The sequence below is a fragment of the Melozone crissalis genome, unplaced genomic scaffold, assembly GCF_028551555.1.
Source record: "Melozone crissalis strain CALT ecotype California unplaced genomic scaffold, PUWL_Pcris_2 ptg000045l_1, whole genome shotgun sequence".
Lineage (NCBI taxonomy): Eukaryota > Metazoa > Chordata > Aves > Passeriformes > Passerellidae > Melozone > Melozone crissalis.
Window position 1 is genome coordinate 19,190,902 of NW_026535823.1, and position 15,552 is coordinate 19,206,453.

A 15,552-nucleotide genomic window follows, 5' to 3' on the forward strand; every position below is an offset into this window, starting at 1 on the left:
ATATTGCTTCAGATATTGCTCAACATGAATTGCCAATTCATGTTGGCATGAAAAGAAGCCAAAGGGAGAATGTATGAACACTCTTTTTTTGATGGACAATACTCTAACTATATGAAAAGCCTGACCAGAAATAAGTTTGAGGATTATCCCTAATTGTAGCCAAAACTGCAAATAATCTGCCCAGCTGTCAAGGTGCTCCTCCCCTATGTGTTTTAGCAGATCCATTGGTCAGGCCTGGCCTTATATGCTTATTCTGGCTGCTTTATTGTCATCTGCAGAAAATATCAAGTAACCACACTAACAAAAACAAAATGTCACTTGCCTTGGATTCATATGTCTCATAGAGCTGCTGCAGTGTTTGTCCCAGAGCACCCTGGCTCATGTTGATGAGGTGTTTACCAAGCTGCCACTGTGGAGTCAGAGCATCCATGTACAGGTACTCCAGGCCCAGCAGGGGAATCTGTCCTTTGGCATGCTTTGGCAGCTTGTAAAGAGCAAACCTGCAACAGTGAAGAGCAATTGGTTTTTCACCACCACCCTGTTGGAATGTGTAAATGAGTAGCTCCTTCCCTGAGGAAAAGGAGGGTGAACCCAGGGATGCCTGGGCTGGAGGGGGAGCAGAGGGGCCATCTCAGCCTCAAAGCAATGACCCAGGGACCAGCTGCAGTTTGGCAGCACAGTCCCTGCTGCAGACAAATCTGTGCTGCTTCTTAGCAAGCAAGGGAGGCAGATTCAGCACCAAACTCCTGTTGCTGTGGCCAGACTGCTGCTGGTACCCCTGAAGAATGTGAGGTAGCCTTGGTTGAGTCCATGAAATCCCTACTGCTCCTGGTTTTGGTAAAGGTCCCAAACCCAGTCTAACATTCCCCCATGTCAAACAATTTCTATATTATATAAATATGGCTTTATATTAAATAGATAAAAGGTATTGAAATAAAAAGTGCATTATATTATGTTTATATGGATCACAATCACAAAATAGGTATAAAGCAAAGTGATAAAGTGTAGTTCCAATCATACTTCCCATAATAGACTTGCACTCTGATGAACTGTTGCAGACTGGAAATTTTCAAACCATTAGCCAGGAATACAAATCTCTTCAAAACTGTAAAGTACTCAATATTGTCAGTAAAGAGAGTAAATGGCTCAGTTCATACTAAGGTTCCTGATAAAGTAAACAAGTTTTCCCAGTGCACAAGTCCATGGGATTAATCACAATGTAATTAACTCAGCCACTTTCTCTGAGGGCTGTAATTGAGTAATTTGCTATTAATGTCAACAGTAAGGACTGAGTGGCATTATTTTCAATCTGTACTATTTAACAAAAATGCAGCCTGTACTTAACCCCTCAAGTATATGAGGAGGAGAAAACCTTGCCCAGTTGATTTAGAGGCCCAAGTTGGTCACAAAAGACATCTCCAAATATGGTAAGAAGTGGCAGGAAAACATTTTGCTAGAGAAGAACATTTAATCCACAGGCAGAATAAAAACACACACCAGTGGTGGTCCTGGTAATCTACCTGCATTGCCACTGACTGAATGATCTCCTCAAAGTATCCCAGGAGAAATAACTTCTGATGACAGATCACAGAGAAGAAAGTGATTTATACAACTAGGCTGGGGAGAGTGGTCTGTGCCTCCACATGCACCAGGAGTCACACAACAATCCCTTTATTTGAAATAAAGATTTGAAATGAAGACTCGGGAAGGAGAGGAATAGCAGTAGTTACAGTAGTAAGAGCTGATGCAGGAATTAGTAGATGAAGCCTTTCCAAACTACTCTGACACCTACTGAAATGTTTATGCTCTGGAAGTGTTTACAGCCTTGCATCTGACAAACCCACCTTGGCAGACATGCTTATGAAATGCTGGTCATTGAGCTATCAGGAAATTGCCTGCCAATTCCCAGTGGATACATGTTTTGGCTCTTCCCAGAAAGCCAGCTCAGTGTATTACCAATTAAAGTTGTATAAAATATTTAGTGCTATTCGTGCACAGGAAATTTCTCAAGAACTTAGGCATTGGTGGGAGCACAGTAAAAGTTATTTCCCTGAGAACCAAGAAAGAGCAAATCCACTTAGACTGGATTAGCATTGTCACATTGTTTTCTTGGGACTGAACACAACTTACAAGCAAGAATCACATCTTTACTTCTTCCCTTCCTCCCCACCCCACCAAAAGAAGCCCAAACAAACAATGTGCCATGGCAGCTTCAGTCCTTGACTCAGCATTTCTCAGAAAGCATAATTCTGGCTTTTATCTGCAGGGAAGGCTTCCCACAGAAAGCAGTGAGTTTAGATGAATAAAGGGAAGTCTCTGCCCTGCTCACACAGCCGGTCCTGCGAGGATTGCGGGATGAGATCCCGAGCGAAGGGAAAACACAGGAGCGATTTCTGCCCGCCCAGTGCTGCGTGCGGGGAGGAGCTGCCAGCCCAGCTGGGGAGCACAGATGGGATCAGGTCAGATAAAGCAAGTGATCCCTCTGGTTCAGCGGCAAATGAAAGGGTGTGTGAGCACTGAGGAGTTAGGGTGAAACCAGTGCATAGCAGGAACTCACACAAACCTGCTGCTAACTGAAAATAATGCAGTGTTGTTTGTTTAAAAGGACATTGACATATTTTGTTTAAGAGGAGGCTTTTCTCAGCAGTTTCAGTTCTGCTTCTCCTGTCAGCTTCATAGCAACCAATCCAGAATCCAAAGGCTGACTCTTTTTAGTAAAGCAGAATGACCCCAGCTGACAGGCAAGTTTCTCTTCTTTTGATCAGGGCATATTGAAAAGGTAACCCCCTGTCCTAGCTGCTAAATTTGTGAAAGGGAACATGGATTTGCCTCTGCAGACCCACAAGTTCTCTCCTGGAACAGGCCCCATGTCACTGGCATTGACACTGAGGCACAGGTGAATTACTCCTAGCCCCTTTAAAGAATTTCTCAGAAAATTTTAATACAAAAATGGTCTTCATCTAAGAAATTGACAGTTTGTATATATATATTGGTCTTTGGGATTTGTTTGTTTTGTTTGTTTGGATTTCTGTGTTCATTTGTTTTTCACGAAAAACCTCATTCTGCAAGGAATAAATCCAGTTTAGGGAGAAATAAAATATCTCATAGCTTAAAGTTCCTGGGCAGCTGCACCAACTATGAGTCTGATTCCTGAAAAAATTACATTATCCAGAAGTGCCTTGGCAAAGGTGACAAATCACAGGGATGGACTAGACCCTCATACATTTGATGCTATGCCAACAGAGCAAAGCCAGCCTTGTGCTCCTGTCTGTGGTGCAGGACCGCCTGCCTTCCCTGCAATTAGCTCTGTGTGCAAGGAAAGGGATGAGTCTATTTCTTTAGCACTTGTATCCAAACTAATCGTTGTTCACAAGAAAAACATTTTTCTTTTGATATTTATCTTCAGGAAGCTCTTTTTAAAGAGCCCTCATTTCACTTTTAAAATCTGAGCTGGATATTATGCAATTTTACTTTGCATCTTTTCATCTTGAAAGCTCATTAATCCAATTAATCCTGTAACGCCCGAAGTTGGGCTCGCAGCTGGCACTGGGAAGGCACCGGCGGTGCCGTGACGGCAGCTCCGGGCAGGGAGCGATTCCTGCTCCAGGCACGGGCACAGGAGCTCGACCAGCCCGGGGCGGCTCAGCCTGCGCTGCCCCTCAGTGCCCTCAGCAGGGGCCGAGAGGGCCGCTGCTGTCAGGGCCAGCCGAGGGACACCCGGGCGCCTTCCCCGCCGCCGTTCCCGGGCCCGGCCGTGCCCCCGGGGCGGCTCAGCCTGCGCTGCCCCTCAGTGCCCTCCGCAGGGGCCGAGAGCTCCGCTGCTGTCAGGGCCAGCCGAGGGACACCCGGGCGCCTTTCCCGCCCGCCGTTCCCGGGCCCGGCCGTGCCCCCGGGGCGGCCGCTGGCGGGCGCAGCCCTGGCACCGCAACACAGGTTGTGCTCCCTTTGATCATGAGACATGAACGCTGTGTAAAACCGTGATTATTTGATTGTTCTGCAGTTAGTCATGATGCTGCACCGTGGTTGGTTGAGGGAAATGAAATCCGATTTCAGTGACTTATCCCAGGTTTTTCAAACGCAGCACTCCGCCACTGCTCTCGTGCCAACAGCGCTGAACCAGCGATTGTCTTTGCATTGCTCCTCGGTGACCCAGCCACTTCCCGCGGTTTAATCTCAATGTATTTATTTACTCTCCCAGCTTTTCTCCCCAGCACGGAATTTACTCACCAGTCCACCGTCTCCCCATTTTCATTCCTGCAGGAAATCCCAGCGGCCCACAGGGGCACCCAGGAGAGGAGTAAGAGCAGAGCAGGCTGGCACCAAGCAGATCCCGCCGGCATTTTGTTTTCCCGGCTGCGCAGGGCGAGCCCCGAGCGGCTCTGAAAGGAGAAGTTGCGCTGCCGGAGCCGTCAGCTCCTTCCCACGGAGCAGGGAGCGCACCCCGCCTGGGAAACCGGGCTCCAGGGCAGGGCCGGCCATGCACAGCGGGGCAGGGGCGCCTGGGAGCCGCCGGAAACTGCTCACGGCTTCTTTGGGCAACAAAATGTCAGTGGACAAGCTATGTTTTTGACAAAAAACAGAAAAAAAGTATTTTGACTATTTAGAATATTCACGGTATTCTGCTTTAAATAAAGTTCCAGCCTGCAGATACCGAAACCCTTTTTGTTTTCCTTTCGGTTCTCCATGATTGACGTACAAATTTTTCACAACTACCTGAAAAACCCCTGGTGTTCAGACAAGCAAAACAACATCACTCCAGCTCACTGCTTCTCCGCCCAGCCCTTGCCCCGTGCCCGCAGAAAGGGCTCCCGGTGAGCGCCCGATGCCGGCGCTCGGCACCTCCAGTCACCCCTGGGCACCTCCAGTCCCCCTGGGGACTGAGCCCTTAGGGACCGAGCCGGAGAAACGCTCTGATCTCTGAACCAAATGAATTTACTTACAATTACCTAGTGCTTTTTTCAACTATTTTTAAAGTGCATTTAAGAACAAACATGTCTGAAGGGAGCGATTTCACAGCTGATAATCTTTTAGCAACTCACACATAAAAAGCTTCAATTTATATTTTGGTGTGGAAAGTGCTCTTTCTCCATTCTCATTATGCCTACATGAAAAGGGGCTGATTTACATCAAAAGTTGTTGATATGGAGTATGGGATATTTCAGCCTCATGGAAAGTCTAGTGCAATGAGCTCTGGGTATTTTAGCACAACAGAAATCCTCACGACCTTTGCAGAATTTTGTCACCTTGCTAGTACAGCCTGTCCAACACTGTAAGATATGTGTAAATGGGGTGTGTTTGACAGAAGCAGGGCAAAACTTAATAACAGGGCTTAATGCAAACAAAGCCAATGATCCCAGAGAAGAGACTCAGTGAAGGTCTATATAGTCAGGACTAAATCACAGATGACAAAAGAGAGATTAGTTCACTGTGACTCCTGTTCTATAATCTGTTCCTCAGAAAATTTTAGAATTTCACCACAGCTGCTACTAATACAATAATAGTCTCCTAAAGCATTTTTTCTTCCTGTCAGGACTCTGCAATTTATAATGAAAATATTCTCATTATCATGGGTAACTACAAAAATAAAGGCCATAAGCACTGTTTATGTTTCACTGACATTGTTTCATGACAGCATAACTCAGACTTCCACTGCATTTCTTTACTACTGCCACATGTTTTCTTTGCAGATCAAGGACCTTGAAGTCCTCAACTGTGAATATGGCAAGAATACAATTAAGTTCCTTCGCCTTCATAAAGAAGGAAAGAAGCAGTTTGTTAAAGAAGTGGAAGTGTGTGCGCATCTCCGGCTGACTTCTCCTCAGGAGTACCTGGAAGGAAACAATTCTCTTGTGATACCTACAGACACCATAAAGAATATTGTCCTTGTGCTGGCCAAAAAAAATGGGGTATTTTTTATTTTTTAACTAGCCTTGCTGTTTCTTACAACTTCATTTGGAAGTATTTGTTTTGCTAACTTTTTATTTTCAATTTGCATACCAGTACCAAAGTAATTTTCAGTGATTTTAGTTTTCATCCTCCACTGCTTGTTCTGTGGATTCTTAGTTTTCCAAAGCCTTTCTTCTCAAGATATAGCACTGGTTTTTGTGGATTTATCATATAAAAGCCATCTTTTTTTTTTTAATTTAATAGCCCATAATCCCGCATTATTCCTATATAGTATTTTTAAACAGAAGGTCTCCAAGTATGAGATGCCTCTTAAGTCTTCTGTGCTCTTCCTGCCATCAACTGCATGTATCATAATGACAATCTGTAGCACTGTATTTCTCCATAATGGAATCCCATCTTTACCCTGTAAAACTTAATTACGGTATCACCATATCAATCAGAATAATTGTGATAAATTATTATTTCAGCATTATATCCGCAAAGCATAACACTCCTGCAGCAGTTTCTCTCAGTCCAAGAACTGCAGCTCACTGTACCACAGAATGAAAGATTTTTGACACAACTATAGTTGCTATTTGCAGCACACGCGGCAAGCTGGTCAAATGACTGGGAACAGTGAGCCAAGCTAGAAATTAGAGAAATGTGTTTTTAACCACACTGATTCTTACATACAACAACCAGAAAAATCTACTTTTGTACATGAAGTTATTGCTTCTTTCTAATAATACTGTTTGCTGCCTTAGATCTCAAGTTTAGAACAATTTGCTATAGATATCTGCAATCACTTCATGACAACATTTTGCCAAGTGGCGTACGTCAAAGCCTACGTTCAAGAAGTACCATGGCAACGTCTGCATGAGGTATCTAAAATACTAATACATTCCATTTGTTTATGCTGTAGTCATTCCTCACTCTCTTAGCTCCTGTTTTCAAATTAACATAATAATATTTATGGCACTTTTACTTACATGTCTGCTCTAAATTGCAGGATGGCGTTCCCCACATCCACTCATTCATTTGTGTTCCTGATGGGATCCGCTTTTGTGAAGCTGAGCAGTGCCGGAATGGTGAGAAAAGAACTGGCAGCATCCCCTACTTCTCTGTAAATATTTCTGCCAATGAGAGATGAAATGGCTTTAGAGATAGCTATGGGTGTTATAGGGCTTAGGGCACAGCCAAACTGCTCCAGAGGTCTAAACCAAAGAAGATTTTTATAGTGTAATTTTGACGTTCTTGATCTCTGAGACATGGCTGAGGAGCTAACGTAGCTCACATTTGTATGTATATCCCAAACATGGAATGGTTACAACAGCACATCCAGCAGAACTGTTACATCCTGCCACAGGATTTAACGGCCTTCTGAGAACAGGCTGCTTCCTTTTCTACCTTATACTACAACTTGTGGTCTCCTATGATCCTTACCTGATACCACACTGCTGCAGGCCAATTGCCCGCTTTGCAGTAATTTCCAAACTCCTGTCAGCATGCCCAGATTTTATTTCTAGGAAAGCAATTTCACTGCTGCAAGCCAGACTAGCTTGCACATCGTGAGCACTCTGGTCTACATGTGAACCTTTTTTCACATGAAAATACTTCAGAGTGTGCTTACTATTTTTGCACACCATGCATAAACAAAGCAGTATTTAGCTTGACCAAGAGTTTTGTGATACTTAAAAGACAAGTTTTCAAGCTCAGCTGTCTGTCCATGAATTGGCATTCCAAAGGGAGTGTAAAAATTATCGTTACTTGCTGTAGCTTGCATAAAAAACCCAAGTTCAGTCTCACTGTGATGGTGTTTTGTTTGATGCATCTCCTGGATTACTGGGAACGGAGCTGAGGCCACTATCATTTCACATCATGGCTTTAGAGGGCTTAGGTTTAGTTCAGTACTTGGCTATACTACATTAATATAACTTAGAACTATTTCCCATCCTATCCAGAACCAGTGGCAAGACCAGTTTCACTTGCAGACAGGACACAAGTTTTGAAAGGTCCATCTGAGCATTGTTCCTGTGGTCCTGCTGAAAGAACACAGAAAGTCTCCAGTGCCTCTTGGCCTCATCTTTTTTAATGTCTCTAGTATTAACTACTGCTGTACTTTTGGCAGCCTCAACAGTATTGACTGTATTTTCTGGAAAATGTTAAAAAAGACACCTGAATTTAAAAAAAAAGAAACAAACAAAAAGAGTCTATACATTTTTGAAAAGCTGTTGCTCTTAATATAGATTGTATTAAATTTTTCATCATCATGAAAATTTAACAAGCAATTCTGCAACTTCAGATTCTACACAAACAGAAAGCTTTTACGGCTTACTGAAGAAACCACCTTTTCTTCTTAGACTTCCCTTCATGTAGCCCTTTAGTTGTTTCTTTAGAATTCCCTGCCTAGGTGAACAATAACCAAAGTGATGATTTTCAAATCACTTTTATTTTTCTTCTAAGAGAATGTTCTCTATATTTAGCATCCTCCTATGCACCTATCAGCCATACACGAGAGTTCATTTCTCAGTTAATCCTATTGTTTAATAATTTTCTTATAATGAAAAAGAAAACCCTAGTGAAGTTTAATAGAATTATGTTTTGCCATTGTATCAGCTGATAAAAGGCTCAGAGTTTTTTGGAAACTCAAAACATTGTAAGTAACTTAACTGAATCAAAATTTGTCAACTGAAGACAGCTCGAGCACAAAGCCCCCTGAAAGCACAGTGTGAGCTGTTCACCTTGGAAACTCTCCCTTTGGAGCTAGTTTCAGGCTGATTGCTGTACAGTCAGCCAGCCTTTCAGTCAACCTTTTGTTGCAAGGAGCTCTTTCAAATAAGTCTAATTATTTGAATATAAGATAAATATTTCTCCAGGTTCACTGATAGTACCTGCACTACATTAATAACTGTGTGTCACAGTCTTATATCCAAGTGCTGAATTATTCAAGATCTGTACAAACCTCAAAATATCCTGTCCAAAGTCAGTCTCTTTTTTAGATTTTTTTACAGTTTTAGTATATAACGGGGGGACATGGGCAAAATGATAGATACACCTCCTTAGACTAATTCAAAAACAATACTGCATGTAAACAAGAAAAGAAATATAGATAAGATACAGTGTCAGTAATATCCAGTCACAGAGCAGTTTAAAAACACCCAAACCTCTAAACAACCATGCAATATAGAAATGCCTACCACGGTGGAATTATTTCCGGTATAAATTCCTTCAAAGACATCATTTAAAGACAAAATTTGTGAGTCTTCCAAATCCAAGGCAGGATTACTATGCACTTGACATATTCAAGGATGAATTTTGAACTAGCTAGTGTGAGCACCAAGAGCAGCACAAAACCAGCAGCTTGGACTTCAGGCCTGACTATCTGCACAGGTCCTGAATGAGCCTGTATGCCGTGAAGTTTCTCTTTTCTGAATAAGCTCTTTGGCAGCTCTGGTCAGTAAAATTTTCTGTTACCATCTTGGTGTGCTCTAAATAACTGACTGCTTGAAATTAAAATAGCTGCCGTTCAAAAGGTGTCTGCAGAAAAAGTTCACAACTGCTTGGTGTTTGGAAGACAAAGATCCACCCATGCAGCAGTGATCCTCGACAGCTTGTTTTATAAATAGTGGCTAAGAGCAAAGCCACTGTCAGTTTGAACCTGTGGGTGGCATCTGTATCAGTGCCAGTTCCTGCTCATTAGCTGAACTGCAGGGATTTGCACTGGCTCCTGGCTCTCATTCTCAGAGATGCAAAACTCCCAACAGGATGGGTATCTAAAGCAAATTACTGACTGAGGCTCTGTGTTTATACCAAGAATTTTTACATTCGTCTGTGTCCTTGGAAAAGGCACCATCACAGCACTGATAGCCTATTTTATTTCCCTTTAGAGCCATTCCTAAATTGACATCAGCATGAGCCAACCCAACACGTCCCAATTCCAAGCGAGATAAAAGAGTCTATCCTCAATTCTCCTTAACTGCATATCACTTGATGGGATTCTCCATTTTCTAGATTGAGCCTGACTTCAGTAGTTTCTGTCATTTCTTACCTTTCTGCCAATATCAGTATGCAGAAAGTTATTGTCTGCTTTCTGGCTCTGGAGCTGTCAATGCAAGTATGCACCCAAAGATTTCATTCTTTGTGTAAAAAGAAGCTCATATTTTCTTGTAATTTTCAATCACAGGTCCTCTGATTGTCTTTGCTGGAATTAAGGACCTGAAACTTATGAAGACAACACAGTCTGGATTTAAAGGCTTCTATAAGAATGAACACACCACACTTCCTGAAAGACATGACAGGATTCTGTGTGGAGAGTTCTTCTGCAAATGGTCATACGGCGAATGCAAGGATTTTGACTTTAACTGCATATGGTATATGTTATATCAAGTAATGTTAATTTCCCAATCTATACTCACAAAGTCCCTCTGTACAATACAGAAGGTGTAAGGGCCAGATCCACAGCTGCTGTGCACCAGCCACTCACAGCAATAAGCTCTTGTTACAAGGGGTGAGAGGCATCTCTTAGGGGTACTTCCCTCTCTAAGGGTACATCATTGGACAGGATTCAAATGAACAGTTCAGTGTACAGTACAGAAGACTTTAGGAAAATAAAATAACTATCTGTTAAATAGTTTTAACAAAACCTTTCTCTGAATTATATATCTGGTGGGCATGGGGAAAGGAAACAGAATTTGGATGAAAGTACAACTTGTTCTTGCATAAAATCCCATGGGCTACATATTTGTCAGAAAAGACATGCAAAATATAAACAAAAAACACCCCACAGCAGAGCATTACAGATTTAAGCAGAGACAGCTGATACAAGGTTTTGTAAGAACCTGTGTTATCTCTAGGAAAAAAATCCGTGAATGTATCCTTGAAGCCTTTGCTGGACCACCTGACTGTGGGGAATATTCACCCTCTTACCAGAAAACTGTCAACTGTATCCAGATGCTTGTCCTTTCCAGAGTGCCACAGGTATCTTCTTTCCTCCTAATGATGTTTTACTTCAACAATAGTGAATGTTAATTGCACCACTGAGAAGACCAACATGAGGCTGTTATTTCCTCTGTCAGTTCTAAGAGTGGAAACTCACCAGCTGGAAACACAATGGGGGAGAACATCACTCAGTTCTTGGCAGCACTTGAATAAAAGTGAAAGGTGTGCCACACATGTTCACTAGATTGCATTTGATCAACTGTACTGAGGGGGTGGCATTGTTCTTTTTTACACAGAGTGAAAAGCCTGCCAGGTTGTTGACTGAAAAGGTGCCCTAATTCATTGTCTCATCCATTTTCATGGTTTCAGGTACAGGTCATAGAAGTCGTCTTGAACAACACCTTTTATAATGTTGTAGACATGAAGAATCTAGGCTTGACCAATGACAAAGAAGTAAGTAAATGCTTCAAATACAACTTGACTGCCCTCTTTAGAAATACTCAGCCTCAAAGCATAGCAGCAGTTCTACATAAAACAGAGTTAAAGTGAGCAAACTTTCTCCCAGTCACAGTAAAAGCTCCACATTACCTCTAAAAGAGACTTAAACTGATTACAAAAGTAGGATAAATAATTGTCTTTTTGTGTTATTGATAAAACTTGAATGGCAAGTGGAATTCTCTGGACATCAAAAGGATCTGTAACAGAGACTATCTTTGAAAAATTATTCCTTCTTTCTCCACTGAATTTGACTCTCAATTATAATGCCAACCTGTGCATTTTACCCAAGCAGAATGCACTGTGGCATCCCAGATTGGTCAAATAGTGGGTAAGATGCAAGCCTGGGATCAGGCAGAGAGCAAAAGGCAGGGGGTGAGATGTATTTGCTCCTCCCTCCACAGCCGGTGGAGCTGCCAGCTAGGTCTAGCTGAAAGTCTGTTACGTTACCCTCACATGAAAGAGAAAAATTGGGCTATTCCATTGACATTGATGGTCTATAGTCTGTTTGTGCTCTAGTCTCCCTCTAAAGTCTTGCGATTCTGCTACTGTGCTCTCCTACCCTTCCCCTCCTTCAGGTGGACATTATAGATCCACTCTTACTTGCGATAATGTCAGCATCTACCACTGATGTTCCGAAGAGGGAGAAAAGGTCTGGCATGATTTTCTGCTGGTCTATCCCTGTCTCAAACATAACCTTTGTGTTTGTGCTCATCCCCCTCAGGTTTTGGTTCCAGTGGAAACTCCTTATGGCTCCTGTACTTGCACACTTGGCCGGAAGACATTTTTTGAAGCACAAAGCCAAATGCTGAGAGATGAGAGGAGATGTCAGTTTGGACTGGCAGCTGGCCAGGGAAACTAAACCTCTTGGCTCTACTCAACCTTCCTGATAAACTTAACAGCATGGCTTTCCTATCAATGTTTACTCCTTATTGGCCTCTTCCATTGCTGACTGCTTTTCCCTCTATGAACTCCTGAACATGGGATTTATGAAGGACCCTCAGGAAATTGGAAATAAAAGTCTGTCCCTGACTTCCAATGTGATTTGCAGGCTGAAGTGCCCTAAGCTCTTTGGAAAATCCCAGCTGGAAACATTAGGTAATTTAATTTTTAAACTAGCTATTCCTAGACCTTTTAATGAAACAAATAATTTGATGTCTGTAACGTGTTTTTGACATGTAAAATCAGGAAATCTCTATATTCTCTTTATTAATATTTCTTCAGTAAGTTGAATATACAGGCATAAGACCTGCTGTTTCATTGACATAACCTGTCATGACCCCTTGACACCACACTGATCTACAGAGCTGATGTTCTGACTGAGTGACTGAACGGGGAATCAGTCAGAATCAGGATTTCTTTAAGCAGAAGATGAGGAAAAAAAAAACCAAACATCTCTCATATCTCCTTTGTGTTGTAATAGTTACAACTTTCTCTGCATGTAATCTGACTGCATGACTGCTGCTGCTACTCATCAGACTGTAGTTACTATAGTACTTTTACATTAATCACTGAGGTGATTTGAGGGTTTGGGCTATCTCTGTAGGTTTAATTAAATAGTTTTCTTTATTCTAATAATCTTATCATGACTTCTGAGCAGGTAGGAGTCAACCTACGTAGCCCTATTACATTTAGGAGGGGTAGGGAGAAAAATAGACAGACAGATAATGTATATTTTACTTTAGTTACCCCAGGTGAAAGCTTTGAACATTAAGATAAAACAATACAGTCAATGATTCTCGTCTCACAAACTGTGGCTACCACATTTGCAACAGGAATCATCCTGATCTTCCAACAGCTTCAAACTCTTTCTCTCGTTTTCTCAGAGTGTCATTTTTACAGACTCCATGTGACAGAGTACAAAACAAGTGGGAATTGCCCAAAGTAAAAACTGCAGTTAAGTTGCCTTTGTGCCTCCTGAGTTTGCAGACATGCAGCACTGCTCTGGTACAATCATTAAATTCATAGGCACTAAAAATAGGGGAGATGTCCTGCTCTGTGTGATATTTTGAGGTGCTTTGAAAGATAGAAACTTGCCTTGATGAGCAGGGCATAAGAGATGCAAGAGGAGAACACTCCACCAGCCTGGCCTATGCCCTGAACAGCAGGAAAAATGACACCATGGAGTGAGGCTGTCCCAGCTGTGATGTCCTCTGGTCACCAGCCAATTCTGAAAGCTTTATTCACAACACTTCTAACTTTTCCTGGGGATGTTCTTGCTTACCTTCTTAGATTGTGTTGTACTGTACTTGTGGGCTTATGTCTTGCTACTTCTGTCACTTCTAGGTGCTTTTAATTTATTAATGTATCTTTTAAAGGCAAATAAAGAGCAACATCAAAAAACAAAGTAGCTTTTGACTATTTACTACCTATATATAAATGTGAACACTTTAAGTAAAAGAACTATTTTAATTCATCAAATTTCACCTCAAAAAGTGACCAGTCTTCTTCCAAATGACACTTCACTACCAGTAGATGAAAAAGAACCTTACTGAACATTTCAGCATTTACCTCCCTCTGAAACAAAGCAGAGCTGCACAACCAACTTCCTTTCTACCTTATAAGAAATTTACTGCATTAAGCACAAGGTTTCTTTCACTACTTTTTGTGCTTCATTTGTGGCCCTGCAAGGTAGTGGTGGACTAACCTCTATGGTGGAATGAGGACACAAAGCAGCGAGCAGTTGTTTGCTGAGCCAACAAACACACACACACTCAGTCAGTGTAGTTTGTATAAACCTCCACAGACAGGCAGACACTGACTGTCTTTGGAGCATCTCAGTGCAGCTCCATCCAGCACTGCAAACCTGAGTCACTTACGTGGGCAGATTGCTTCTAAAGAAAGCACTCAGGCAATCGGAAGCAGCCCCAATTTCCCATATGGCAACAAGATTAGGGTAACAGTGGCATAAATCAGTCTTGAAAATGTGACTTAGCCAGACTCACTTGGGCCTGAAATCTGACCAAATTCCCATTGGCTTCATTAGATTCAGTCTCCACGATGGACTTGCATTAATTTCATTCAGACAGATGTTTTTTCAGTTCCTGTCCTAAGGAGCTGCTCAAGTTGCTTACTGTGTTTTACTCAGAAGCAGCTGTGATGCTTTGCTGACGCCATCACACTTGATGAAAATGAGCAGCAGCTAGCAGGTTGTAAAATTGCTGTTTAAAATACAACTTCTTGCTGATAACATGAACCTTGCTGGTCCTGGGCCACATCCCAGTATTCATAGGGGATGAAGTCTCCTACCCACAAACAGAGTATTTCAAGTGCACAAACGCATTATCTTTTTAGTCTTTGATTCTTTCCCATCCTGTTTCTGTTCAATTCTGATAACTGCCCAGGACAGTCCAGCACAGCCTGCCTCAGCTGCTCACCATGCTCCATGCACAACCAATGTCACCCAGATAAAATGTACCAGCTAAACTCATCAGCCAGTACCTAAAACAGAGAACAGATGTCACTGTCAGGGTCAGGACAAGTCATCTGTCTTCCCTGACTGTATTATTCTATATATATTGTTACCTGCTTTCCAGTATACATTTAAACCTGCCAGTTTTTATTAACTATCACAGCTACTTTTTTTTTCCTTCCTGAGAGTTGTATTTTTCCTTTCTTAATTTAACCTTGCTTTTATCAAGAGTACATAATCCTGACTCTAAATTAAGCTGAGCTACTTAAAGTGACCAAAAAACTGTTTCTGGCTAAAAATCGGAAAATAAATACTTCTGAATTTAGAATTACACTATTTTTATATATACAGCACCCAACCATATCCCTCCTGGAAAGTGCACAGCTGTATCTAGAAAGGAAAAATATGAAATATTTCCAGTTACTGGATCAAAAATATCAGCTCACACGTCAGCTACAATATAAAATGTTTTTTGAGAGCTTCACCATTCATAGCAGCCTGAGAAGGACACACACAAGTACCTGACTGCATGCACACACACACGTATGTGTATAAAACATGAGTATAGATGACACCTACTAGATCAGCTGATGTATGTAGGACTAATCTATGTCAATCACATCAGAAAAAAATTATGATCTGGGGTTAGCTGTTGCTAAAACAAAAAAAAAACCAGCCCAAACAATAATGGAGGGATTCAAAATTAGATAAACGAGGGGGTAGAGCAACCTTTGATTCAGAGGGAAATACAACAGAAGTTCAGAGTGCCTGAGTACTGTGGAGGGCTTCTGCCACTTCTCAGGTGTGGCACTAGGAATGAA

At 42.0% G+C, this 15,552-nt stretch overlaps 2 protein-coding genes across 4 annotated transcripts in view; one reads left to right on the top strand and one right to left on the bottom strand.

Annotated features, from left to right (window-relative positions):
* DNASE2B (deoxyribonuclease 2 beta) overlaps nucleotides 1-15,552 on the bottom strand; it is a 39,139-nt gene that overhangs the window by 13,236 nt on the left and 10,351 nt on the right. For all 3 annotated transcript variants that reach the window (XR_008483647.1, XR_008483646.1, XM_054285490.1), the window contains 3 exons: nucleotides 6,876-7,019; nucleotides 4,228-4,397; nucleotides 323-500 (listed from right to left, as the gene is read on the bottom strand). Coding sequence is in view for 1 of the 3 variants with exons in the window: in XM_054285490.1 (XP_054141465.1) it covers nucleotides 323-500; nucleotides 4,228-4,340 (291 nt within the window). In the remaining 2 variants the exon portion in view is untranslated. The remainder of the gene's footprint in view (nucleotides 1-322; nucleotides 501-4,227; nucleotides 4,398-6,875; nucleotides 7,020-15,552) is intronic.
* On the top strand, nucleotides 4,996-12,207 carry LOC128942849 (uricase-like). The gene is made up of 7 exons (XM_054285492.1): nucleotides 4,996-5,906; nucleotides 6,651-6,767; nucleotides 6,896-6,974; nucleotides 10,070-10,256; nucleotides 10,740-10,863; nucleotides 11,194-11,277; nucleotides 12,044-12,207. The coding sequence occupies exons 1-7, from the start codon at nucleotides 5,547-5,549 to the stop codon at nucleotides 12,179-12,181; spliced, it is 1,089 nt and encodes a 362-aa protein (XP_054141467.1). The 5' UTR covers nucleotides 4,996-5,546; the 3' UTR covers nucleotides 12,182-12,207.